The sequence below is a fragment of the Curcuma longa genome, chromosome 11 (genome assembly GCF_044706935.1).
Source record: "Curcuma longa cultivar G26 ecotype Majalengka, Jawa Barat chromosome 11, ITB_CL_G26_1.1, whole genome shotgun sequence".
Lineage (NCBI taxonomy): Eukaryota > Viridiplantae > Streptophyta > Magnoliopsida > Zingiberales > Zingiberaceae > Curcuma > Curcuma longa.
The window spans coordinates 28,837,556-28,864,245 of record NC_133871.1 but is presented as its reverse complement, the minus strand read 5'-3'; the positions used below and the strand labels follow the sequence as shown (position 1 = coordinate 28,864,245).

The 26,690-nt window shown below is 37.5% G+C and overlaps 5 protein-coding genes and 3 non-coding genes across 13 annotated transcripts; 5 read left to right on the top strand and 3 right to left on the bottom strand.

Moving 5' to 3' along the window:
* Positions 1 to 6,197: 6,197 nt before the first annotated feature.
* Positions 6,198 to 7,706, bottom strand: LOC141837525 (uncharacterized). Its single transcript, XM_074724905.1, has 5 exons — positions 7,294 to 7,706; positions 6,897 to 7,212; positions 6,724 to 6,822; positions 6,525 to 6,645; positions 6,198 to 6,439 (listed from the first exon to the last, which is right to left on the bottom strand). The coding sequence occupies exons 1-5, from the start codon at positions 7,704 to 7,706 to the stop codon at positions 6,198 to 6,200; spliced, it is 1,191 nt and encodes a 396-aa protein (XP_074581006.1).
* Positions 7,707 to 10,566: 2,860 nt separating this feature from the next.
* LOC141841341 (glutamate receptor 3.4-like) lies at positions 10,567 to 15,083 on the top strand. 6 transcript variants are annotated; one of them, XM_074729496.1, is made up of 7 exons: positions 10,567 to 10,973; positions 11,142 to 11,427; positions 11,567 to 12,891; positions 12,975 to 13,252; positions 13,402 to 13,433; positions 13,526 to 13,932; positions 14,233 to 15,083. In XM_074729496.1, exons 2-7 carry the CDS (start codon positions 11,145 to 11,147, stop codon positions 14,692 to 14,694), a joined length of 2,787 nt encoding a protein of 928 aa, XP_074585597.1. In that variant the 5' UTR covers positions 10,567 to 10,973; positions 11,142 to 11,144; the 3' UTR covers positions 14,695 to 15,083. The 6 variants fall into 6 exon arrangements, with proteins under 6 accessions (XP_074585597.1, XP_074585598.1, XP_074585596.1 ...); XM_074729497.1 differs by having other exon boundaries at positions 11,136 to 11,427; XM_074729495.1 differs by having other exon boundaries at positions 10,567 to 11,008.
* A 55-nt stretch (positions 15,084 to 15,138) lies between these two features.
* Positions 15,139 to 17,919, bottom strand: LOC141841342 (protein HEAT-STRESS-ASSOCIATED 32). Its single transcript, XM_074729500.1, has 5 exons — positions 17,688 to 17,919; positions 16,432 to 16,623; positions 16,142 to 16,352; positions 15,474 to 15,697; positions 15,139 to 15,390 (listed from the first exon to the last, which is right to left on the bottom strand). Exons 1-5 carry the CDS (start codon positions 17,814 to 17,816, stop codon positions 15,280 to 15,282), a joined length of 867 nt encoding a protein of 288 aa, XP_074585601.1. The 5' UTR covers positions 17,817 to 17,919; the 3' UTR covers positions 15,139 to 15,279.
* Positions 17,920 to 19,387: 1,468 nt separating this feature from the next.
* LOC141841340 (uncharacterized) lies at positions 19,388 to 19,795 on the bottom strand. The gene has a single exon (XM_074729492.1). The coding sequence runs from the start codon at positions 19,761 to 19,763 to the stop codon at positions 19,488 to 19,490; it is 276 nt and encodes a 91-aa protein (XP_074585593.1). The 5' UTR covers positions 19,764 to 19,795; the 3' UTR covers positions 19,388 to 19,487.
* Positions 19,796 to 21,578: 1,783 nt separating this feature from the next.
* On the top strand, positions 21,579 to 21,650 carry TRNAD-GUC (transfer RNA aspartic acid (anticodon GUC)). Its single transcript has one exon. It is a non-coding gene; the product is annotated as a tRNA-Asp (tRNA).
* A 58-nt stretch (positions 21,651 to 21,708) lies between these two features.
* TRNAD-GUC (transfer RNA aspartic acid (anticodon GUC)) lies at positions 21,709 to 21,780 on the top strand. Its single transcript has one exon. It is a non-coding gene; the product is annotated as a tRNA-Asp (tRNA).
* Positions 21,781 to 21,839: 59 nt separating this feature from the next.
* Positions 21,840 to 21,911, top strand: TRNAD-GUC (transfer RNA aspartic acid (anticodon GUC)). Its single transcript has one exon. It is a non-coding gene; the product is annotated as a tRNA-Asp (tRNA).
* A 146-nt stretch (positions 21,912 to 22,057) lies between these two features.
* LOC141840976 (alpha-soluble NSF attachment protein-like) lies at positions 22,058 to 26,630 on the top strand. Its single transcript, XM_074729092.1, has 9 exons — positions 22,058 to 22,326; positions 23,570 to 23,619; positions 23,717 to 23,789; positions 24,006 to 24,085; positions 24,345 to 24,496; positions 25,135 to 25,294; positions 25,370 to 25,417; positions 26,015 to 26,095; positions 26,336 to 26,630. The coding sequence occupies exons 1-9, from the start codon at positions 22,182 to 22,184 to the stop codon at positions 26,414 to 26,416; spliced, it is 870 nt and encodes a 289-aa protein (XP_074585193.1). The 5' UTR covers positions 22,058 to 22,181; the 3' UTR covers positions 26,417 to 26,630.
* The last annotated feature ends 60 nt before the right edge of the window (positions 26,631 to 26,690 follow it).

Sequence of the window (26,690 nt, the reverse complement as noted above, 5' to 3'; positions counted from 1 at the left end):
GCAATTGGATAAATAGATAATGATAGAAAGATCATGCAGGTGGTCTTCGGGACATCATTAAATTAATTATTATAAAATAAATTTATTAAAATAGATAAAAATTAAATATTAATTATTATAAGATAGATTTATTAAAATGGATAAGAATTAAATTTTGATGAAGTTGAAATAATATCTTCTTTGTCAATTATAACTTTTTAATTTATTTTATGATCGTGAGATTTATCGGGTAAGATTATTAGGATGATGAATAATACCTTTTTATTGAAGAAAATATTGGATTTTATAAATTTGGTGGACTTATATGTTATCATTGATATCATTTGAGTTGAAGATGTTGAATTTTATCTATTTGATGAGTTTATATATTATGTGTGACATACAAATGTCTTTAAAAAAACTTAAATCTATTAATTGATTTAATTAATTACGGAAGATTGAGTTATATATATATATATGTTAGCCTGAGCGCTCCCCCTGCGCGACTCGTGAGCGACGTCGACGTGGAGATGCCGACGTGGCTGGGAATTCCTTCCGCGCGCTCGTGGCAAGCAAAGTAGAAAAAAAACCCGAATCCTAATTCTGTTTCTGCTCGCTGCGCTCTCTCCCTTTGCTCGCCTCTCTTCTCCCTCTGCTCGCCGCGCTCTCTTCTCCCTCTGCCCGCCGCCACGCTCTCATTTCCATCGTGGCTCGCCTCTGCTCGAAACCCTAATTCCGTCCGAGTTAGTCTCGCTCTGGGCTCGCCGTCGCTACTCCCCCAACCCGCCGTCGCCTCTCGCATCACCCACCCATTTCCCTGTGCTCGCCTTGCTACTTTCTCCCATTTCAAGGTATAAGAAATCCAAGATGCAACTGCTTTAACATTATATATATTAGGAAACTAAGTTTTCCTGAGATTTTTTAATATAGTTTGCTATGGCTTTCTTTGGTGATAATATGCATATTATCAGAAGTCAACTTCAGTGATGTAGCTTAATTGAGAAGTACTTAGTCAATCAACTCATGTAGTTGACTAGATTTGTAAGTGAGCTTACTGATAATCACTAAATAAGATATGAAATGAGTTCATATAAATGTGCTTAAAATATGCATTTGAGCTGTATCCTGTATGAGAGATCAAGAGTGAGATTTAATAGGATCTTGTTTTAGTTAATAGGACAACAAGTTCAATATTTATCTAGCTACTGAGATGGAATAGAAAATTTTCAATTCCAATCTATTTGGTTTGGCTCATAAACTTTGTTGCATTGCATTTTAGGGATTTTTTATTTAAATTTCTCCTTTTGCTTTTATTGATGAAAAAAATTCTGTTATTTTTTTGTCTATTTATTCATAAAATTTCAAGTCAACTCAGGCATTTCATTTTGTCATGATAGATTTGTCTTAAACATTTTTTTCATGTTTGAGTTGAGTTTGATGTACTGATATATACTGGGTATAGACTCAACACATTAATCATTAGTTTTTGTGTTCTCAAAGTACTATGCTTTTGTCATAAAGCAGTTGCATCTTGGATTTACCAATTTTAGTCTCTATTACCCATGTGTATCCAGAAATGGTTTATCAATTTTAGTCTAAACTTTCAACCATGGAAAGCAACTTCTACAATTGTTAATGTTAGGCTCTGCTTCTAGAAGAACGGCGACGAAGGGTTGCGAAGGTCGGTGGTGTCGTGCAGCGTCTCCATGCAGCGGGCGGCGACGTCGGGCAAAGGAGGGGATCGCGGGGAAGGGCGATCGCGCGGTGGCAGGGAATCAAACAGGGGAATTGCGATTTTAGTTTTAACGAGGAGTAACAGTGCCCCTTTTAAACCAGGATTAGGGTTGGGGCTAACTGGGTCACATGGCGGGATTAAAACTCGGTTGAACCGGCTTAAAATCTTAGGTTTATTGTAGCAAACTGGATTTATTTTTTGTTCACTTGATTCACTAACCAAACGAACTCCGATTTGACCTAAACCAGCTTTGTTAAATTTATTTTTGCAAGACGAATCTTCTCATCGCATCCATTTTATCAAAACCTCTTCCATCACGAACAAAACCAAGTTGGTTTAATTTGGTTTAAATCGAATTGTTTGGTTCACTAATCAAACAATCTTTGATTTGACCCAAATCAATTTCGTTGATTTGGTCTTTGCAAGACAAGTTCCATTCTCTATCACTAACGAAATTCCTGGTATCTTACAGATATGGTGAGAAATATAATGACTTTCATTTCTCTACTAAGTCTTTGTGGGGTGAGGCACTCAATGCTACAATTTGCTTGCTTAATAGAATATCTAATAAGGTAGTGACTAAAACTCACTACGAGATTTGGATAGGTAGGAAGTCTAGCATTACACATTTACAGGTCTGAGGTTGTCCAACTAAGACTAGACCTATATATGAAAGGAAATTGGACCTAAGAACTGTGCGATACTATTTTGTGAAATATCCTGATAAGCTTAAGGGATATAAATTTTATGACCCCTTAACTAAATTCTTTTTCAAGATGAAAAATGTCAAGTTTATTGAGGACAGTGGAAGGTTAAAACGTATCTTTCAAGAAAAGCATTGACGATTCTCCTATGATCACTACAAAGTGTAATGAGTAGTGGTTTGATATCCATACCCTACATTATAGATATTACATATCCTGTGGGAGTAGTGAACTAAGATATACCTATATTATCTCCAATGTAATTAGAGGAACCCCCCCCCCCCCCCCCCCCCCCCCCCCCCCCCACTGAGGTTGAGATATTGTCTCATATTGATGAGCAAGTACCTTAACCACCTTAACAACAAGTGTCTTTAAGACGATCCACATGGGAACGGAGATCCACAATTTTTTGTGATTATGTTTATCTCAAAAAGCATGATTTTGATATTGAGTTTGAAAGTGATCCTAATCCCGAGAGGTAGATCGAAGCCATGAAGGATGAATTGAAGTCTAAGATAGATAATGATGTTTGAAAACTTATCGAATTGTCTGAAGGTATGAAATCCGTTGGTTGTAAATGAATATTTAAAATCAAACAAGATTCAAAGAGCAATATCGGAAAGTGTAAGACTCGTCTTGTTACTAAGAGAATTATTCAAAAGGAGTATATGGATTACAAGGAAACTTTCTTGTCTGTGTCAACGAAAGACTCTCTTAAGATAATCATGACACTTGTAGTTCATTTTGATTTAAAGCTATATCAGATGGGCGTAAAGACTACATTCTATGGTGACATTGAGAAGTCTAGATATGGTGCAACTAGAGAACTTTAAGTCTGATGACTCAAAACACATAGTATGTAGATTAAAGAAGTTCATTTATGATTTGAAACAGGCGTCCCATCAATGATACTTGAAATTGATCAGGTGGTTATTTCATTCAATTTTAAGGAGAATTCTGTTGATCAATGTATATATATCAAGTTCAATACAAGCAAGTTTATTATATTTGTTTTGTATGTGGATGATATATTGCTGACAAACAATAATAAAGGTTTGTTATAAGAAACCAAGTCATTTCTATCATGTAATTTTGAAATGAAAGATCTTGGTATAACATCCTTTGTCTCAGACATACATACATATTATGATTGTTTAAGAGTTATTCTCGAACTTTAAAAGGCCTATATTGAAAAAGTGCCCATACAGTATGACATACAAAACTATGCATCTGGTGATACGCTCGTATCTAAAGGTGACAAATTTAATTTGTAACATTGTCCACAACTTGAACTTGAAATAAAAGAGATGCAACAATTCCCTTATGTGTTAGTTGTAGGAAGTCTCATGTATGTATAAGTTTGTATATGTTCGGACATTACATATATACATATTGGGCATGTTAAATGGAATACTTAAGTAACTCAGGATTGACGCACTATAATGCGGTGACGCACTAGAAGCGGTGAAAAGAGTGATGCGATATTTGCAGAAAATAAAAGGACATATGTTCACATATCGGAGTCACTCCAGGATACATCTTTAGGATACATCTTCATATTTTCTAAAAGGGTTATATCATGAAAAAGTGTCAAACAAATGCTAATAGTCACTTTTACTATGGAGACAAAGTTGGTAGCTTGCTATTAAGCATCCAATCACAGAATTTGACTGTGAAATTTTATCACATCATTAAAGATTGTTGATGGCATCGACAGGTCATTAAAGATCAACTGTGATAATAAAGTCGCATATGCAAAGGACAACGCGTAGTTCGTCGAAGTCAAAATACATCGACATTAAATTTCTATTGGTTAAAGAAAGTTCAGAATCGTCAGGTGATGATAGAGCACATCAACACATATTCCATGTTGACAGATCCACTCACCAAGGACTTGGTGCTCAAGGTGTTTCATGCACATGTTTTAGATATGAGAGTTCTTCCATTGGAGGAAGTACTCGTTTAGTATGATTCTATTTATCTTTGATGCTCTATATTTGTTAATAAACACAAACATTCTGTTTTGATATATTCTACGTACTTATGTTCAAAACACTCATAAATATTTTATTTATTTTTTGACACTCTGAAATAAAGTTATTATGATTTACTAATGATGTTTAGCATATGATGCCTATAAATATGATATGAGATTCATTTTGGACTCATGAGGTTAGATTATGATTTACTACTGCAGTTTAACATAAAGTGATTGCAAATATGATTAGGACTCTTTTGAGTCATTAAGAAGATCAGTTGAAAATTGACATGTACAGATAATATTTCATATAATTTCTATGTTACATATCTACATCTTGATCTATATCATTAATAACATTGATATTGTGATTACTTTAGGTTTGCTATAGTTATATTCTAGTAACTATGACCTTTTTAGTCTTATATCAATGGAGTTAATGAACTAAATTATTTCAGGAGTATTTTATACTCATAAAGTTTGACATTGTTGTTGACGTCAACTAAGATTTAATAGTATGTCATACAAATCACATGGAGTCCAAGTGAAAAATTATTAGATTTTATCTAATTTGATGGACTTATATGTTATTTGTGACATGCAGATATATACCATTAAGAAAATCAAACTCGTTAAGTGATCTAATTAATTATGGAAGGTTTGAATTATTAGATGTAGAGATTTATGTGTAGAACCCGCTAATCCAAGTAATTCAAACCCTCCATAATTAATTAGATATATACCATTAATTGTTATCATTAATGGATAACAGATTAGGTCATATATATAGGCATGACTCCCATTGGATTAGGGAATATTCTGACAGATCTCTTTGTCCAAATAATTCAAATCCTCCATAATTAATTAGATATATACCATTAATTATTATTATTAATGCACTGATAACAGATTATTGATAACAGATTATGTTATATATATATAGGCATGACTCCCATTGGATTAGGGATTCTGACAAATCTTTTTGTTCAAACTCTCCATAATTAATTAGATATATACCATTAAGTATTATCATTAATGAGTTGATAATATATTAGGTCATATATATAGGTATGACTCCCATTGGATTAAGGATTCTGATATATCTCTTTGTTCAAATAATTTAAACCCTCCATAATTAATTAGATATATACCATTAATTGTTATCATTAATAGGTTGTTAACAAATTAGGTCACATATATAGGCATGATCCCCATTGAATTAGGGATTCTGATAAATCTCTTTATTCCTCATCGGCGAAGAGATTATGACATCATCACCCTAATTTCTTCAGAAGATCAACCCCTCGCTCTCTTTCTTCTTCTGTAGAATTTTTGAATTCGTAGATGACACAAATAGATGATGACTTTTTCGTTGCAATCAGCTGTTCATCATCTCTCTTTTATATTTATTTTTGTTATAGATTTAGACTAGATCACTTATTATTATATTTTCCTTTATATGAATTTATACATATTTTAGAATGCATAATTAATGTTAAGAAAATAATTTTCCAATAGAAGATAAAATTCTATATATTTTTATTATATAATTATGTACTACTTTTGGTTAACAAAATTATTAGTTATATTGGAGTTTTGTTTTGATATAATTTAAGATCTGCAAATTCATCAAGATGTTTCGTAAGTGATGAAAATTACTTCCATTTCAAATCCAATTAAGTTCAAACTTCTTGAAGAGTTTTACATATTCCAGAATAAATATAATTAATATTATTGGCCATGTAACATCGTAATATATATATATATAGCAACAAATTAATTAAAACGTGCAGTCGTCGGACTACGCAGTTATGTTTGACCGGCGGCATGCGGCCGGTGCGTTGATGGATCGGGCATCAGAAACTGCAGTCGCTCTCCGAAGAAACGTTTCGACGATCATGAGGAACTCCTCCACTTTTTCTTCGTGAGGCAGGTGCCCGCACTCCTTGATCACCTCCAAGCTCGAACCAGGAATCGCTAATGAGAGACGCTTAGCGTTCCATGCTGGCACAACCCGGTCGCTGTCGCCGGTAATGATCAACACTGCTTGTGCCGATGTGCATTAATTTCAACGACAAAATTAAATGTTCCTCTAAATTATAAAATTAAATAAAGTGAAAGCTTTTACCAGGGCATGAAATCTGAGCGAGTCGTTCAGATAATGGTGGTTTAATGGAAGAAGAGTAATCAGTCAGCAAGGCCAAAGTGTACTCCAGAAATGCCCTCTCCCAGCCTTTGGCCTTCAGTGGCTGCATGCACAGAGATCGATGCATATTTAATTTGTTCTTGTCTCAGATTTGCTTTAGTAAAGTAATTAAGAAGCAGACCTTTGTATAACCTTGTATCACATAATCTGTTATTTTGCTCGGATCGAACCAAGAAATACGAATAGCCGATATTCCAAACTTGTCCACTATCATTCTTACCTGCAGGAATCAAAACATTCATGCTTAAAATACATACATACATACATATATATACGTCAATATATTATATATACCAGCATTAACGCCTGTGTCGATCGCAGGAATGCCGTCAGTGCTCGAGCAAACAGAGAGCCAGCCACATTTCTGAAGGTTTTCAGAACAGTAAAGATTACCCGCACCAACTGCGTCCTTAGATCAGATAGGGCTTTCAAAAACCTGATAATATGATTCTCGGGAGCTCCATTTTCCTTCCGATTTCGCAGTCCTTCTTTGCCGATTCTCCCGCCGGCTAGCGGAGCAAATATCGCCGGCGAGACGAGGACCAGCGCAGCGACCTTCTCGGGGGCTTCCAAGTACGTCTCGACCGCGACGAAGCAACCGGCAGAGTGCCTGAGAATTAAACTCACAGTTAAGCAGACCTTGAGCTGCGGGCTTCACTATATATATATATATATAGCAACTGCTACATACCCTATCAGTAGAGCCTTTGCGCCTTTCTTCTCCGCAGCTAACCGATCTATGAAGAAGAGCGTGGAAAGGACGGAAAAGACCATGGAGTAGGGATTCAAACCGCTACTCGCTACAGCGGTCCTCGAAGTGAGGCCGAAGGCAGGACGGTCGAAAGCGAGGACGTCGGCCATGACCACCCGCCGCGCCAGGGGCTGCATTACTCGGTCCCACGAGAAGGCCGACGCACCGAAACCGTGAAGCAGGACAGTTGGAACTCGAGTCCCAACCTTTACATCTTCTTCACGAGTTCTGCAGATTTTGTGGTGCAGATCGACCCCGTTGAATTCGCAGAAGCAGCTGTCGGCGTCGGCTAGCTCTTTCGGATCCACTAGCTCATCCTGGGCTACGCCCGCGACGCTGCGTTGGGGAAGCATCCGGCGGCGGGTTGGTTGGAGTTGATGCTTCGGAGACGGAGGCGAAGAGACGCAGCAGCCATCGTCGGCCATGATTGATAGAGAGAAGCTGGGAGAGAAGAAAGGCTTGCCCAAAAAACACGCGGGAGCACCGTTTAAATAATTAATGCAGGGCCGGCACTAATTGTCTGTTTCGATTAATTGATTTGACCATATTAATATCATTTAATTTGAATTTTTTTACATAATATTTGAATTAAATTATAAGGAGATGTTTCTTTCAGGAGGTATACAAGTATTTTCAAGAAAGAAATTGAATAAATAATTGATGTTCCGTCCATCACCAATAATAATTGGGTAATTAAAAGTTAAAAGACCATTTTTTTTTTACTGAAACACATCCTCTTGTACTAACATTCTTATAAACATAATCCACTCCTATTCATCTCCCACTTAAATAATTTAAAATTTATCAATCCATTTTAACAGTTATTGAACATACTGTATAAATTATAATAATTATAATTTCATAAATATTAAACTATCATATAATTATAGCAATTATTATTCTATAATTGTCATATAATTATAGCACATAGTTATTTCGGTAGTTGCTATAATATAAAAGAAAAAAATTTAGACAAAAGTCAAAAGACACTTCTTTTTTATTAAAATTACTTAAAACTTTTGAAAAGGATTTAAACAATGTGTTTTGAGCTTGAAACCTAACTGTTACACGTTTCAACTAGCAATCAATTATAGATCTCTGAATGAATTTTAATTTGATATATTATGTGTCTCATGATTCAATTTAAATCAAAAATCACGATCAAAGTTTATGATTTAATATTTACGTTGTAGCAGTTATAAAATTGTAATTGTTACAACTACGTGACAACTCAATTGTAACGACTATGAAATTGTAACTGTTACATAGTTATAATAGTCACAAAATCATATTTGATACACAGTTATAACAGTTACAATTTCATAATTATTATATTGTAAATATTAAATCTTAAATTTTAAGAAATCAGATTGAATCATGAAATATATAATATATTAAATCAAAATTCATTCAAAGATCGATAATTGAATATTGGAGCTACGAAACCCGACGGCTACGAATAACCCGGCGGCTAAATCTATAATTGAATATTGGATGAAACCCGATGGCTACGACCAACCCGGCGGCTGCATTTAATTTCCACCGTGTCTCAAGCCTAACTACGATCAACCCAGCGGCTGCAATTAATTAAATTTCTTTTAATTAATTTTGTTATTAAGTATATCGATATATCAATTTCCATTACCTCTCACCTTCCCGCTTTATTTCATTTTCTGTTAATTTAATGCTCAATTTATTCTGAGAAAACGAGTCATTGAAATAATGGACTACCTAAGAATTAAAGTATTATATATTATTTATTAGACAGAGAATTAATCAAAGGATAAATTTATAATTTTTCCAAAAAAATCTCTAAAGGCTATTTTCCATCTGAAATTTTTTGTTATAAAAAAACTTAAATTAGCAGTTCATCTGAACATTTCAAACATTTATTATTATTATTATTATTGCATTTTTCACGTTTTGAGAAAAAAAAAAGAGAAACTCAATTTTTGCACAAACGATAATTAATTCCCGTGTAAACGGAGCAGTAGAGAAATTCTCTATCTAGCTTTTATTATCCAACTGCATGAAGCGACAGTATTGCAGTTACACACGTGTCAGCTCATGCACCACGTTTTAATGAGCACGTTTTCTTTCTTGGCGTTTGGGATTTATTTTGCTTTTTACAAATTGATTTCTGGAGTTTAAATAATATAATAATTATGGTCGACAGGCAAGATAATGCATGTTTTAATTTAGCGATTCTGAAAATGAAACAATTTATTTCACATTATAATCTAAATTCATGTTATAATTTATATAATTGAGAAAATTGGCGAGGAGAGTTTATTTATAATGAAAAACTCAATTTTAGCCTAAAGTGACGCCGTGACGGGATCAAAACAACTATTATTCTAGAGATAGAAGTTTTGAAGAGAATTATAAAAAAAAAAAATTGAAAAAATAAAGAGAAATTAGGGCGTAATTGTCTCTAGATTTTTATGAAAAAAAATTTATTTAATAATTAAAAATCATCCCAAAATAATTAAATAAGCGTACTCAAAAATGGATTCAAAAGTAGATCGGTATGAATTCCATCGATCCGAAAGTATATCGGTATGAATTCCATCTAATATCGAATAAAGATCTTCAAAAAATTTTGATTAATAATCGATCAAGATTCATTCTGATAATCCATCAAAATTCGACTCCTTTTTTATCATTTCTGTATGATAAAGCTAGAGTCGCCTCTTCTAAATTGAAACAGCAAGCACAAGCGCCGCATGGCGATTAACACACTTGCACGTAGATCGACATTAGCTGAAGATCGTCGTTATACATGAGCGTTGACCAAGGTGGCATCAAAGATTGGTGCCTGCAACTGCAAGCCGTGGACAAGCTGCAAGGCCATTTCTGCAAGATGGACTGCAAGATTTTTTTTTTTTTTTCACTCTCCTCTCCTCTCCTTCCATAGATGCAAGTTAACGTATCTTAGTCCCCGGGGCAATTTTCAGATAGTTCTCTCCTATATTTGTAAGAATTTTTCTCGCAATCGGATGCTGGACGCCTTCTCCTGCACTTCCTTCCATGGATGCTGGGATTTATCGAGTAAACGTATCTTAGTGCCTCGTGATGTGAACTTTTGTGGGTGACTCTGGTTTGCCAGTAACTCTCAATTATTGGCAGCTTTATTTTTATTCTTTCTTGATATATTTATGCAACCAGAACCAAGGAAACATGAGCTGGTTTGTCCTCATTCTAGATATTATTTGTGAATTTGAAAGGCGGAAAAAAAGCTTAGTGATTCTGATACAAAGTACTTAATTTGCAAAACTAAACTATTCTAAAATTCCATGCTTCTTCGAGGCTGCTGGTCATGGATTCATTCTCCCAATTATTCGAAAGTGAGCTGTAGATGAAGTAGGAGAGGACAAATTCTTGAAGGCATGCTGCAATTAAAAAGCGCAGAATACAGCTTTGGAGAATCTACAAAAGTAATTGATCAACTGGTTTGACCATCTCTGGCAGTGGCATGAAATTGAGTAATTTGCAGCTCTTGCAGAGCTTGGGGAATCTTAGAGATGCTATCCATAGAGATGAAGAAAGAGATAGGGGAATCTTCTACACAAAAATAAAGTAACAAGCAAGGTTCTTTTCCTACTGCAATCTTCTACGAGGTATTGTTCATCTAAACGGCCAAAGGAGGTTTCAGGTTGTCTTTCTACTTTCTGTCTCAGTTTCAGTCTCTTTTTTCACACGAAAACTTTTTCTTTCCCTTCTTCCCAATGAAAAATTCATTTCGAGCGAAAAAGAAATGCATAAATAGTGCCGGTTTTCAGCTGCAGTCGATGGCCATGGCTTCCCTGTGGGTTTTGTGGTTCTTGACTGCGCTTGTAACGACTGGGGCAGCAGAAGAGGCGGCTAACGGGAGCAGCGTCTCCACCACCAGGCCTTCCGTGGTGAACGTGGGCGCTCTTTTTACCTACAACTCTATCATTGGAAGGGCAGCCATGCTCGGGATCCAACAAGCCGTCAAAGATGTCAACGCCAATCCGACCATCCTCTCAGGGACTAAGTTGAATGTCATCACACAAGATACAAACTGCAGTGGCTTTCTCGGCACAATCGAAGGTGAATCATCGATCGATTAACTTGATGATGTTGGTTTCTGCTGCTTTTCCCCCATCTAAAACCATATGAAAATCAGTAACTTTGCATATGCTTAGTTCAATTGCACTTGCATATGATTGAGATCGTACATGTAATGCAGCTTTACAGCTGATGGAGAAGAACGTGGTGGCTGTCGTTGGTCCTCAATCGTCCGGCATAGCCCATGTCATCTCTCACGTCGTCAATGAACTTCACGTGCCACTGTTAGCTTTTGGTGCTACAGATCCAGGCCTTTCTCCCCGGGAATATCCCTACTTCATTCGAACAACTCATAGTGATTACTTCCAAATGAATGCTGTAGCTGATCTAGTTGAGTTCTACGGATGGAGAGAGGTGACTGCCATCTACGTCGATGATGATTATGGAAGGGGAGGAGTAATAGCTCTGGGTGATGCACTAGCAACGAAGAGGTCTAGGGTCTCCTACAAAGCAGGTTTCTCTCCCAAAGCTGACTTGAACGCCATCAAAGAAGTGCTGGTGAGGGTCAACCTGATGGAGTCTCGAGTATACGTTGTCCATGCCAATCCTGACTCTGGCTTGAACATCTTTTCCCTTGCGAAAGATCTGGGGATGATGGCCGCTGGATATGTGTGGATAACCAGTGATTGGCTCGCTTCCAGTTTGGATTCATTCATAACAGCTGATTCAAACACCATGAGCCTGATACAAGGAATCATCGCTCTTCGACACCATACCCCAGATTCTGCGCTGAAGAAGAGATTTATATCTAAAGGAGAAGCTACTTCAGGATTGAACAGTTACGGTCTGTATGCTTATGATTCAATTTGGCTGGTTGCGCATGCAGTCGACCAATTTCTAAACGAAGGACAGACGATCAACTTCTCTGGTAATCCTCGATTGCAGGACGCTAAGGGCAGTAGGCTTCACCTGGCATCCCTGCAAGTTTTCGATGCAGGCGAGAGCTTACTCCAGCAACTGCTGCAGACAAACTTCACCGGCCTTTCAGGTCGAGTGCAATTTGATTCAGATAGGAATCTCATCCAGCCATCGTATGACATTCTGAACATCGGTGGAACTGGATCTCGGTTGATAGGCTACTGGACGAATTACTCTGGTCTGTCAGTCGTAGCTCCTGAGATTTTGTATCAGAAGCCGCCAAACACGTCAACCCAAAGTCAGAAGCTACAGAGTGTCATATGGCCTGGAGATTCAGCAACGCGTCCACGTGGTTGGGTGTTTCCAAACAATGGGAAACCCCTGAGAATTGGAGTCCCCAACAGAGCAAGTTTCAAACAGTTTGTGACAGATTCTTCAAACTCGAACAATCTCGGTGGCTTTTGCATCGATGTATTCGATGCTGCAATCAAGCTGTTGCCCTATCCAGTTCCATGTTCATTTATGCTGATCGGAAATGGTTCTAAGAATCCAAACTATGATGAAATTGTGAACATGGTAGCTCGGAATGTGCGTGCTTCATCTTGTCATAAACTATGCTGATTCTTTAATTGCGTTATCACTGATATCGTTTGAAATTCCTCTCTCTGCAGGAACTTGATGCGGCGGTAGGGGACTTTGCTATCGTGAGAAATAGAACCAGAATCGCTGATTTTACACAGCCGTACACTGAATCAGGGCTTGTTATTGTTACTCGTGTCCGAGAGCGTAGCACCAACGCTTTGGCCTTCCTGAAACCATTTTCAGTAGAGATGTGGTGTGTCACTGCAGCTTTCTTCATCCTTGTTGGAACTGTTGTTTGGATCCTCGAACATCGGATGAACCCAGAGTTTCGTGGTAAACCCAGACAACAAATAGCAACAATGTTTTGGTGAGTTCTCTTTCCTGCTAACTACTGAATTGAAACAAAATGGTCACTGACTGTGTACGCTACCACTGTATCATCTTAGTTTATGTATTTTCTTTTCTATATTAGTTTTGAAATACTTAATGACTTGAGTCACTGTGTCCATATTGCAGGTTTAGTTTCTCGACCATGTTTTTTTCCCATAGTAAGTAAGAATTGCTGTGGATCAGATAGATTTGGTTTTCTTTTCTTTGCTATGATGTTTTTTCTTATGCATCTGGTCTGGAACATGTTCAGGAGAGAACACAGTGAGCACCCTCGGACGACTTCTATTGATTGTGTGGCTCTTTGTAGTCCTGATTATCAACTCGAGCTACACGGCTAGCTTAACATCAATCCTCACAGTTCAACAGCTCTCCTCGGGGATTAAAGGGCTCGACGGCTTGATCTCCTCTACCGAGCCTATTGGCTACCAAGAAGGGAAGTTTGCGAGGAATTATATGATCGAAGAGCTAAACATTCGGGAATCCAGGCTTGTGCCATTGAACTCGCCTGAACAATATGCAAAGGCTCTTGAGCTTGGACCTGAGGGTGGTGGGGTGGCAGCCATAGTAGATGAGGTTCCATTTGTCGAGATCTTCCTTTCCACTTACTGCCAGTTCAGGATCGTCGGCGAAGCGTTCACCAAAAATGGATGGGGATTTGTAAGTGTCTCGATCAAACAACTCAAGGATTGCTATCTGGAACTTGAATTTCTTTCCTTTTTTTGCCTTTTATTTAGGATAAGAAACTACAAGTTTCATAAAGGACTCTCTGTTGCATGAATAGACTGAACTTAAGTAACAAGGCTCAATTCAGAAAATGTGAAACCAGAACAAATCTAATGAACTTATTGACAAAGAAAGTACCTCGTAGAACTTTTTATCTTTGTTCTTGCAATATGAATAACGACAATGTAGTCTGCATATCTGCTACATTGTTCTGACAAATTCAATGTCAAACAGGCATTCCAGAGGGACTCTCCACTTGCCGTCGACTTATCTACTGCAATTCTGACATTGTCTGAGAGCGGGGAACTACAGAGAATCCACGACAAATGGTTAACTCGCACTGGCTGTTCTTCCTCCAGCAGTGACATAGGGGCGAACCAGCTAGGTCTCAGGAGTTTCCAGGGTCTCTTCCTGCTGTGTGGTGCCGTCTGTGTTCTTGCTCTCATAATTTTCTTCATAAAGATATGCCATCAATATATCAGGTATAGCAGCACAAAAGTTGGCGAGTCCAAAGACACAGAGATTATCCATGAAGCCAATGTTCGCCTTGGTAGGTTAAAAAGTGTCAAGGACCTAATTCAATTTGTTGACACAAAGGAAGAGGATATTGATAGAGCGATTCAGAGTAAACTAAGTGACAAGCAGCAACAAAGTGCTCGTACTTCACTTGATGGATGTTCAATATCACATATGTAGAAGTTGGCAGTAGGATGTAGCTGAATATTTCTAAGTAGATCAAAATGATTGTATAGAAAATTAGACAAAAGCAGCAAAAGGTTTTATTCCTAAATAGTAATGTAACAAAGAACAGCTAGCTTGGCATTTTCAATATGCAACACATACTTCCTTTAGAGCGTATGTTGTAATTCGATGTGTAGTTTTTTGGAGGAAAAAAATAAATAAAATACAGACATATTCGAGGCGCATTTCTTGAGATAAAAGTAGTAAAGATTCCTACTTTCGATATAATAAAGCAGCTATTATCAGTTAATTCAAGCATATTTCTTTACAACTCCTAAACTCTTCTTCCTGTAAGCAGAATAGGCACTTCTGGTAAATCTCAAAATTAAAAAAAACTCTCTGTGAAGGCCCCTTCACACTAGATTTTTTTCTACAATTTCGAGCACACCCCAAGACGAATGAAGCAACGCACCATATAGCAGTGCACCATATCGATTCAAGATGTCAGTGTTCGACAGAGTTTTAGTTACACGCCGACCAATCACACTTAAAAACATACAACGCAAGTAACAATGCGTACATAGATGTAATAGAGCATTATCAAACCAGGAAAAATGAAGGTCTAAACACAGATGAATGGTTTCTTCCCAAGTTGCGGCCTCGGAGACATTCTAGATTCATCACTTCAGAGTGGTCCACAAAAAGATTCACCTATAACACAATTAGAGCACCATTAGGACACAATGCTAAGATTCAATTGACCTCTAAGGATGCGCAATTGTAGTTAGTAGTACCCTTGGTCCGTAGCGTTTGACAAACCACTCAGAGGTCTTGTTATTGGATGCTTCAAACATAGTCTTTTGCAGTCCCAAACGCCCTATAATCTTTGCAATAATGTCTGATCTAAGAGATTCAGCATGCTTGCAAACATCATCAGCATCGATCATAATCATGTCGGCTCCCGCTTCCAAGCAACGCTCAGCCCTTCTGATTAACAAATCAACGTCTTCAACTAGTTCTGTAAAACTAGGATTTCAGTGTAAGCAAAGCTCAAATTTAGCATGCAAGAGTTAAAAAGAAACAGGACAATGGTTTTGGCTATGTAATGGTGATACACAGATACACTCTGATCCAAACACTAGGTACACTAATCAAAAGTTTTGAATCCAATACTCTCTACAATGTGCATTGCAGTGGTTTTACCATTTTGATTGCATGAAATGCAGATGGCATCAAGGCCAGCTTTTCTACATATCCCAACAATTGCCATTAAGCATGTTTAGCATTTTAAAGCTGATCAAGAAGTACTATCACAAGAAAAAATGACAGGAAACAAAAAGGTTGTTGAACTAAGTAGACCTTCTTTGGTTATATTTGCAAAATAACTATAGTTCTATGAAGTAAGTTACAGCCTTTATTTTCTTTGTTTTTCTGCTTTTTTTTTTTTGCGTATTTCTGCTACCTGAACTTTCAGGAACAGGAGATATGTAGGCTCCAAAAGCTCGATGACCAGCTACAGGAATATCAGATTTTTCAAAATTTATTGAAAACTGTGGCTTTGCCTTAAGACCGCTGCTCTTGATGAGACGAATAAATCTCAATAGTACATCTTCAGGAAGTTTAAGTGATCCAGCATTCAATTCAATAGTGTCAAATCCTAGTCTTTTGCATTCCTGTAAAAGGAAATTAGTGGAAGTCTCCTAGCTGAATAGCAATGGAGAGCATCAAACTAAATATCTGAATTCTACAAACCTCGACATATTGCTTGAATGAAGAGGAGCCTTTACGGAGCAGATGCTCTGCCCAATCACCTGTGCTGACGTATATATTGTGTTTATGTGCTAAATCTGTAATTTCTTTAATGAAGTCATTCGGCATCAAACTATGTGAACCTCCTGAAAATTTCAAACCATCAACAAACTCTCCCATTGATTCCAAGATCTCCTGCAATCATCATCAGAAACTTCTGTTAAAGTGCTATATTGGATTAAGACAGTGGCATGTTCAAAGAAAAGGAAGGAGAAGGGTGAAAAAGAACTGCTAGCTACTGAACATTTATTGTATACCTGATATAACAATGCTACTGAACCTTTTTTGTTTCTGTCATGACGGTATTGATTAAGTTCTGCAGGCATGAGATATCTAACATGCATTAAGATATAGAAGCTACTCTAGCATGGGCTTCAAAGACTTATTTGGTTGAAACAAAAGAGAAGAGATTGAAATTTCTGCTAAATACATAGATTTAGAAACTTGTCCAATCTCTCAAGTCACACATCATAGACCAAAGACAATCTAACAAAACATGGACCCTGATAAAAAAAGGAGAGCTAACTATATCATGATAAAACCATACATCTTTTAATGCAATTGCTTGGTCGATCACTCTTTCATGATGGATATAAAACAATTAGAGCTCCTTAAGTAGTCAGCAACAAGAAGAATCCTATTAATAACATAAATATATAGATTGAATCAAGCTTTTGGTACATGTGAACAGTCAATCAGGTTGAACATGGTGTTGGAGCAAGAGGTCCTGTGTTCAAATCTTAGTCTGTGTTGGTAATTTTTTCTCATCACTCGTCGGGTTTGCCAATCCACCTCCCCACGAAAGGTCATATCAAGCTAGAGCCTGGGAATAAGTAGCGTTAACAGCTTCTCCAATCTCATCATTGATCAAGCAAGCAGCAACTTGCCCATATTCCCTCTAGAAGTGGTGAATTTCTCAGACTCTGGTAACCCATCACCACAAACTTGTCTCTCCACATCAAACCATGAGAAACTGTATAAAGAATAAACCCTAAATAGATGAATTGGTGGTAACTAAGAGGAAGGCATCAAAGGAGAACCTAATATTGACGATCTACATACAAAGAGTAATTCTCTAGGAAAAACGATCAGGAAGACAGAAATTATGAGCGACAGGCGCTGTGATCGTCTCATCGCCATAGATGCACATGAAAAAATTAATCGGTCTGAAAACAACTTAAATAAGAAGGGATTTTCACCTCGAAGGACTGGCGGCCGACGAGGCAGTGGTCGGGCCCCCTGATCTCCGTGACGCCGAACAGTCGAGGCTTATCCGGCCGATCCTCATCCTCGCTGAAGCTCTTCCACCTGTAATACGAGAACTCCATTACTGCCTCTCTCTCTCCCTCTCCTCTCTCTCCTCGCTCGAAGCTACATCTGATTCCGAGCTGAGGGAGAAAAAGAGACCCGTGGGCGATTCTGGAAGCCTCTCGCTTCACGCAGAATGCGGATCTCCGCATAGAAATGCTTAGGATCAACCTCACCTAATCGAACCGAGCCAAACAATAAGAGGCTCGAGTTCGAGCTCAGTTTATTTTTTCTAACTCGAGTGTGGTTCGAATTCGATTCGAACTTTAATTTTTTAAGCTCGAGTTCGGTTCGATTCGTAATAAAATTAAATAGTTCGCGAACGGCTCAGTTTGAAAATGAGTTCATTTTAAAGTTAAACGAGTTTAATTCGAACTCGATTTGAAAATAACTCATTTAAAAATTTATAATTCATGTTATATATATATATATATATATATGTATATATATATACACATATATTCACGAGCCTCTTAACGAACACGTTCGTGAATTTTTAAACGAACATATTTGCAAGCTCACGAACTAAATACTGTTAAACTCGAGCTCGGCTCGATAATATCTTCGAGCTCGAAATCAAGCTCGAGCTCGGCTTATTAACGTAATCGAACGAACTCAAACGAACTTTTTTTCAACCAAGACTCGAATAGTTCATGAGCAGCTTGGCTCATTTACACCCTTACCCATAGATATTTTTTTTATAAGATAAATTTTATAGATAAAAATATTTTTTTATCTAATAAATATGAATGATAATTTAATAAAAGATATAAATAGATGAATAATAGAGAATGTTTCTCTCATTAGATAAGAATGAGATTTTTATAATTAAAATTTATTTTTATTTAACGATGTAAATGAGTATTATAAATATTTTTCTCTATTTAATTTTTATTTATAAAAAAATATTAATTTGTGAGTTAAAGTCAGAATTATGTTTTTTTTTCTGTTTTAAAATTATGAATGATTCATAAAAATATTATAATATCCATCGTGAGTATAATACAAATGGTCCAAATTCTCTACAAAACCCATCATGCGGAGTATGCGCCAGCCCATTTATAAGCGCAAGTATTTACGCCATTTAATATTAAATTTTTCTGCAAAAAAAAAAAAAATCGCCGTGACCTCCAGTTCAGGGAATCAAGGGTGCTTGTCTCCTACCCGGCCGGCGATAGCCGCCTCTTCGATCCATCTTCTATTTTGGTATGTTTCTGTTTGATCTGTCCAGCTTTTGCATTGGTATCTCTTCCTCCCAAAGATCTATTGACTATTACTCTGGGTTTTGCCCGGAAACTAGGGCTTGCTTTTGTTCCCTCTTTAACGGATTGAATCGCTGCTCGTGAGTGTTTCTTGTTTACTTCTAATTAGATATGCTTCTGATAGATCAGATCCCTCACAAAGTTGCATCTACCTCGCACTACGAATCGAGCTTATTTTCCTGATTTCGACAATTTTGTCCTTATATTTCCCAGAAGACTGATGTTGCGGGGACAAAAGAGAGGTTTGCACGAGGTTCCTGTGTTCAGTAATTTTGTTTTGTAGTAATAGGAGAAACATTTATCGCTCATGTATAATCATCTGACTTCCCTTTAGAAACATTTTGTCGAGCGTCGTCCAATCAATTTTGCACATAGCTTGTAACGTGGTACCCAACTCATCGAGGTAGACGATTATTTGGTTATTTGCGACTACAATTTGGGTCCCCAGGCGTCCCAGTAGATGATTCTGGACATGGTCTCCTCCGTGCGCTTGGATGCGGCTCTCTCCACCGCCCCCGCGGCCTGATCTCGCGACGGCCTCTTGGCCTGCTGCGCGGACGAGACTTCCTTGATGCTGCGCTTGGCGCGGTGGTGCAGCGACCTGAGCGCGTAGTTCCACCGGCAAAGCCCGGCCTGGTCCTTGAGCGCTTCCACCGCCGCCACGCTCGCTGCGACCACCAATGACGCCTTGCTCCCTGAAGCCATGAGTGAGCACTAGATGATGCTGATGAAGAAGAAGTGGCTGGTTGGGATCTAAATCAAGGAAATAATGTAGAAGCGGTTCCTTTTAAAGGACTCCGGACCTCAAGGGAAAGAGGAAAGAGGACCAATCCGGGGGAGAGGATTACAAGGTGGGTTTCGAAGAAAACAAGGGACGTTGCTGGTTTTTCCAGATACCTGGGGCTCGATCTGGCTTTCTTTGTTTATTTTCCATACCGCCCACGGCTTAGCTTGGCTCTCCAGTCTACCAGTCGGCAGTTGTCATGCATGGCTCATTGGATACCAAGGTCGAACATTGTGCGGTATGCTTTTCGGTATACCGAAATTCCGGTATATCGTTGGGGTAACGGTATAGATTTTTGTGCAAAATTTTCGCGGTATACGTATGGGTAATTTGATATACCCTACCGACCCGCAGCACGAGGATTCGTATGTTACGCCGACATGAAGAATGGGATTGATGGTGACAAAAGATCAAAATGTTTAAAAATCATTTTGACTCTCCTAATCCACCAAACCAAAAACCCTCTCGCTAAACTCAAAAACAAGTAGCTGCTTCTGTGTGGCTGCCAGTGGATTCAACACCATCCGGTGGATGACACAGTGAAACCAAATATAAAACAGCGACAAGTACATTTACAGAACTAAATCTACTGCATCCAACGCGTGGATCCGATTCCGGGATCTCGAATCTATCGTCGGCCTTCTAAATAAATCGCCTACGAGAACAGACTGATCATTAAGCTCACCGGTGCGATTAATCAAACTGCCCTCGGCTCTGCTCTGCTCTGCTCTGCTGAAGGACATGTGCAACCACAGGGAGAGGGGGCTGGGAGCCACCTTCCGGTTCGCCCTTCTGCCACAGAAGAAGACCAAAGAGGAGCGGCCGCGGAACTCTGATGTCCTGCATGCGGAGGCGGAGGAGAAGGAGCAGGCGGCGATGAGGACGGCGAAGAGAAGGGAAGAGGAGAAGGCGGAGACGGTGCTGCAGTTGCTCCTTTGGGGGCCCCATTGAATTAAGTTTTATTTTTTTTCTTTTTTATGAAATAGATCCTTTTGATTGGATTCGTTGTTAGATTTTGTGGATCTGAGGGTTTATGTTGCTCTTTTTGTTGGATTTGATTAAATTGCAAGGAATGGATTACTGATTGAGCAATGCGAGATGGTTTTCTTAGAATGCATTCTAATTTTCGTTTTTCTTATTTTTTAGAAAGAGCAAGTATCTTCTATATAGAATAGATTTTTATCGTATAGAAAAAAAATAAAAAAGCGATGGCAATTATTGTTATTATTTTCTCTAAATTTTCAATTTTTGAAAAGGAGAGTTAAGAAAATATGTGGGAAAAGTATTTTAGGAAGCAAATTAGTGGCTAACTAGCAAATAAAAAAAAGAATTATATGATTAGTTGGTTATGCCAACATTACATTTTAAAAATATACTAACCTTGCCTTTCATAAAACAACAATAACAGATAAAAATCTAGGACTTTTACTGTGATTACTTTGAACATCAAAAGATTGAGAAAAAAATGTAGGCCAAAAAAAAAGAATATACAAGATTAACTATTTAATGATAAAAAAGGGGGAAAAAAATTGCTAAAGTTATACAATATTCTTTCTTAAAGTTTCTTATTCGATATTTTCTTGATTTGGTCAGTTTAGCCAATTAGTAAGTTAGGCAAGTTGAACGTGCAAATTAGATAGGTTGAACATATTATTTTATAATATTTTATCATTATAAAATGCAATGAATATGTTATAAAGTTTTATTTACCTTTAATAAAATCATCATACAACGAAGTCGTTGTAGTATAGTGGTGAGTATCCCCGCCTGTCACGCGGGAGACCCGGGTTCGATCCCCGGCAACGGCGTTTTAATTTTTTTAAATAAATAAAGATTTAATTATTTATTCTCGCTAATTGATCAGAAGTCGTTGTAGTATAGTGGTGAGTATCCCCGCCTGTCACGCGGGAGACCCGGGTTCGATCCCCGGCAACGGCGTTTTAATTTTTTTGAAACAAATAAAGATCTAATTATTAATTCTCGCTCATTCATCCGAAGTCGTTGTAGTATAGTGGTGAGTATCCCCGCCTGTCACGCGGGAGACCCGGGTTCGATCCCCGGCAACGGCGATTTTTATAAATGTACTTTTTAAAATAAATGAAGACCCGGTTGTTTATCCTCGCTGCTTTGTAATTTTGAGCTGGCCTCGACTCTAAATAGGAGGGGTATAAAGGTAATGTTAGATTTTATGATGGAACGGGATTTGCCCATTTGTAGCAAACGTTTTGCTTGCGTTCGCAGGATTTTCTTCCCGTTCGCCTTGCTTTCCTCTGCCGTGTGTACGTCCGCGGCCGCTCCTGCGCTGAGAGGAAGCCATCAGAACGTTGGAGGAAGAAGAGATGGCGGATCAGAGCGCCAAGGCCGAGGAGTTCGTGCAGAAGGCGGAGAAGAAGCTATCGGGATGGGGAATCTTCGGATCCAAACATGATGACGCCGCCGATTTGTTCGAAAAGGCCGCCAATTGCTTCAAGCTCGCAAAAAACTGTATTTTTCTTGCCTCATTTATGGTTCTCTCCCTTGTAAGTTAGGGTTTGTATTTTTTTTCCCTGCATGTTTGTGCTTGGTTGGAGAAATCTGCTTATCGACCACCCTTGTCTGGTTAGGTGGATTTAGTTGTTTTATTGAAGACAAAAATCCTTATCCGGATTCGCCTTCGGTTCTGGTGGATGAGCGGAGTATGCCCAAGTAATTTTGTATTGGGCTTATTGGATTCTGGTTTCTCTCCCATTTGAAATCCGATCGGAAGGCGACTGCCTAGGTTTTTTTTTTCTCGTTAAATGTTGGCTGTTGGTGATAACTAGTAACTTTTAGCTTCGAATTTAGTGAATCCTAGAACTTTGTAGGTCGAATTGGTGGTATTCATTATCTATAATTAATTGGCAGCGGCTGTGTTTTTGCTCACGGTAACATTATGGTCAACTGGTCATTTTATATTCCCATCACTCACTAGTCTCCAACATCAGTTTGACATGAACACATGAATGCCATTTGTCAAAAATACAACAATGCCTAAAGTTGTCAACATAAATTGGTAAACACATTTATGGCATTTTGTGGTAATATAACCAAATAACCTAGTCCTTGTCTGATTTGGATTCCACATAAGTGTATAGATAAATTTCTAGCATAGCCATATGAGCAAATTCATTTACCTTGTTTGAGTTTGACTTAAGCACAAGATCCAATTCAAAGTAATGTTGATTTAATCAAATCAAATCAAATCCTGTCCCATTTATTCATTTGCTTAAATTAACAGGGAGATTTAGATTGGTAGCTTGCCTCCAGTTAGATGAGTTGTGCCTCCTAGGATACAATATGTTGTCCAGAAGTCATTTCATCTTATTCTGGATTAGATGTCAATTAGATATTGCAGAGTCAAGCTATGAGGATCTAAATTCATCAACTTCATTATTGCTATTTAGATCTGTTGTTTAGTTCTTTATTTGGCCGATTTTGATTGTTTGATTTGATGGTATCAAGTTACTTTGTTATTTCCTTTGCAAAATAATTATTTCTTAATTTTCTTCTCAATGATTGCACTTGTTTGAGCTTGGTTGGAAGTTCTATTTTGCCTGCAATACTCAGCAAAAGGCATCAGTTATTCTTTTAGTTGTGTCAAATTTGATTAAATTTAAATCAATAAACATTAGTTTGACTATTTTAATTTCCAGTTGACAACTATGTTTTTGTATTGCTTCTTAATTAATGGCTTAATTTGCTACTGCAGGGGACAGGGCTGGATCAGTGTACATCAAAATCGCTGACTGTCGATTGAAGGTTAGATAAGATTATTCATGAATTTGATAGGATGAGTAGTTTCACATGTTATCAATTTTATTGGCATTTAATCATTCATGCCGGTATCACTATGCAGTTAGATAGCAAGCATGAAGCTGCCTCATCATATGTTGATGCAGCAAATTGTTACAAGAAAATCTCAATTCAAGGTATATATTCATCTGAGCCAAGCTCAATCAAGTGCCTCCTTGATTCAAACCAGTTACTACTTCTTTGGCTCTATTACATGTTTGAGTTCCATGTTTCTTGCTGTTTCCAGTTTTTTACTAATTAACATCTTTAAGTTGTCGAAGCTAAAAAGTGGGTAAGCATTTTCAACCTGTTACTTTGCTATTTGGATAATAACATAATCCATGTTGATGCAGATGCTGCCGAATCATTAAACCAGGCTGTTAACCTTTTCCTGGAGATTGGTAGACTAAACATGGCTGCAAGATATTGCAAGGTGAAGATCTGGCTTTTGCTGCTGATGTTCTCTTGTGGCATTTTCTCCATGGACTGTATCATGCTACTGCATAATCTAGCATTTATATTGCTTGAGTATAAAAATCTCTCCAGATCTTGTGCTTGGAATAAACTTGCTGGGACTATCCTTGATGGTGATTGTTCCCTGATTTTAAGTTGATGCTGTGCATGTATGAACTTAGGGTGTTTTTAGTTATTTTATTTTCTTTTTCTGTGGATTTCATTTTGTCATATTACAGGAGCTTGGTGAGTTATATGAGCAAGAACAGGATTTAGAGAAGGCTATTGTGTACTTTGAACGGGCAGCTGATCTCTTTCAAAGTGAGGAAGTAACAACTTCTGCCAATCAATGTAACCAAAAGGTTGCACAATTTGCCGCTCAACTGGAGCAGTAAGTGTAACTTGTTGACATTTGTTCTTTATTTTACTATATCAAATTTTCAATATTCTCTGATATTTTTGGCTAGTTTATGTTCCTTACCAGCAATTATGATTATGACTAAGCCTTTTTGTTGGTGTACTGATTGTGCACACTGTTAGATCCAATGTGCTGGAATGTTAGTTTTCTTCTTGCCTTCCCCTTTGAGAATTAGGTTTAGCTGGTTGACCGTCTTATACCATTGCTGATGTTTTTTCTGTGCAGACCTGAAGAAGATTGCTTTTAGCTGTCTTAGTGGTATCTATTGGAACACCTTGATATCTACCTCTTTTCTGCATATATAGTTTCTGGAACTCTTATGTCTACCACATTGAATCTGGACTTGGCAAACAACTCATACCTCTTGACCATAGTGCCTGCCGTCTTAAATAATGTTTTACTTTCAGTCTGTGTTATGCACTTTTTTGGTTAACCTATAATTCTGAAAATTGCTATAAGTATGATTTGCCATGTTGATTGGTGAACAATTTGTATACCATATGTTCTTTGTATACTTAGTAGAATCAGCATATGCATATGAGATATTTAGCTTCAGAAAATTTTAGCTTCTGGTGGTGGTTGTGTACGAACTAGACATGTTATTTTTTCAGATACCCAAAGGCAATTGGAATACTTGAAGTGAATGCACGACAGTGCATCAATAACAATCTTCTCAAGTATAGTGTCAAAGGGATTCTACTGAATGCTGGAATATGCCAGCTGTGCAAAGGTGATGTTGTTGCAGTTACAAATGCATTAGAACGATATGAGGTTTGTTCATCTTGGCTGGTAAATTGAAGACCTTTTGTGTCAAAGATCATTAACCTGGTGATACATCTTGTGCAGGAACTTGATCCCACTTTTTCAGGCACACGGGAATACAAGCTTTTATCTGTAAGACTTAGATGGTTTTCGAGTGATATAGGCCTGCCTTTACACTTGCAGATCAATTTTCTTTACTCAGTCAACCAAGTTCCTGCAAGTATTATTTTCTAGAAAAAATCACATAATATTTATCACATTGAAAGGATAATATCTATAGTCGGCCCTAGATAGTTGACTTAATTTCACATAATCTATTGCATCATGGACAGATCTTATCAAATTTGTAAAAAGAAAGGTGAAATGTCTTAAACTATAGAGTATATAGAATGCCCAACTAATGGTGCATGGTCAAATTAATTTTCAAAAAATTATTGCGGTCCAAGGTTTCATGTTTTATCAATTTAATTCGTTTGATATTAGAATAACATTGCATGCCACTTTTATTTGCTACTATATTGCTTTTATTCCCTTCGTTCCTTGTCCATTTTTTTTATTCTAAAAAATTTACTGAATTATTTATAACCAAATTATACTTAAGTTTCTTAAACTATTCAAAATTAAGAAAACCATCTGGATCAGCATGTCTGATTGGATTTGTTAAAAATTATTTGGTGTAGTTCTTAAAGTTATATGTATTTCACTTAGAAAAGTACCACTTTATTGCAGAATTTAGCAGAAGCACTGGATGAGGGAGATGTTGTGAAATTTACAGATGCAGTTCAAGAATATGACAGCATGACCAGGCTGGTATGCTGTTTTCTATTAACATTGTTGTTCCGTCGCATCGTACTTTAAAAGTTTATGTTCTACTTGATCTAGCATTTGATGGAGTAGCAAGAACATAAAAGTTGATAAATATTTCCTAATCAATGCCAGTATCTTTTCCATGTCTTTTCCTCAAGAAAAAAGATAGCACAAGTATTTGTACTGGTTAACTTGTTACACTTTAAGCAATCTTGTTGACGATACAATCTAAACTGACACCAGGATTCTTGGAAAACTACTCTTCTGCTGCGAGTGAAGAACACCATCAAATTGAAGGAAGAAGAGGAAGACGATCTCACCTAATTCCTGTTAAGTATCGGTATCATTGTCTACATCTTTGTCTGAACATGATCCTTTCATGGTGGTCTTGGTTCGAAGAGTTTGGTTCAGGTTCGAAGATGAGGTCAATGCTTTTGAGTTGTGTGCAAGTGTTGCGCCTTTGCCTTTCCTATCAATAACTCTGGAGATTGCTAACTTTCACAATTCAATAAGGCTTATATTTGTCTTCTTGGTTCTATTTCTAGTACATGATATGGAAGATTATAGAACAAACAGTACTACTGACCGATTGCACTTA

Bases quoted from the DNA above. Each gene is read 5' to 3' on its own strand.
- LOC141837525 (XM_074724905.1), bottom strand. From the start codon at position 7,706: ATGCTTCCCCAACGCAGCGTCGCGGGCGTAGCCCAGGATGAGCTAGTG. The intron at 7,213-7,293 runs GTATGTAGCAGT...TTTAATTCTCAG, and splicing joins GCAAAGGCTCTACTGATAGG to GCACTCTGCCGGTTGCTTCG. The intron at 6,440-6,524 runs GTAAAAGCTTTC...CGGCACAAGCAG, and splicing joins CGCTCAGATTTCATGCCCTG to TGTTGATCATTACCGGCGAC.
- LOC141841341 (XM_074729493.1), top strand. From the start codon at position 11,082: ATGAAAAATTCATTTCGAGCGAAAAAGAAATGCATAAATAGTGCCGGT. The intron at 11,428-11,566 runs GTGAATCATCGA...CATGTAATGCAG, and splicing joins CTTTCTCGGCACAATCGAAG to CTTTACAGCTGATGGAGAAG. The intron at 13,933-14,232 runs GTAAGTGTCTCG...AATGTCAAACAG, and splicing joins CCAAAAATGGATGGGGATTT to GCATTCCAGAGGGACTCTCC.
- LOC141841342 (XM_074729500.1), bottom strand. From the start codon at position 17,816: ATGGAGTTCTCGTATTACAGGTGGAAGAGCTTCAGCGAGGATGAGGAT. The intron at 16,624-17,687 runs GTGAAAATCCCT...TGATGATTGCAG, and splicing joins TCGGCCGCCAGTCCTTCGAG to GAGATCTTGGAATCAATGGG. The intron at 15,391-15,473 runs GTACTACTAACT...ATTGTGTTATAG, and splicing joins TCAAACGCTACGGACCAAGG to GTGAATCTTTTTGTGGACCA.
- LOC141841340 (XM_074729492.1), bottom strand. From the start codon at position 19,763: ATGGCTTCAGGGAGCAAGGCGTCATTGGTGGTCGCAGCGAGCGTGGCG.
- LOC141840976 (XM_074729092.1), top strand. From the start codon at position 22,182: ATGGCGGATCAGAGCGCCAAGGCCGAGGAGTTCGTGCAGAAGGCGGAG. The intron at 23,620-23,716 runs GTTAGATAAGAT...ATCACTATGCAG, and splicing joins TCGCTGACTGTCGATTGAAG to TTAGATAGCAAGCATGAAGC. The intron at 26,096-26,335 runs GTATGCTGTTTT...AACTGACACCAG, and splicing joins ATGACAGCATGACCAGGCTG to GATTCTTGGAAAACTACTCT.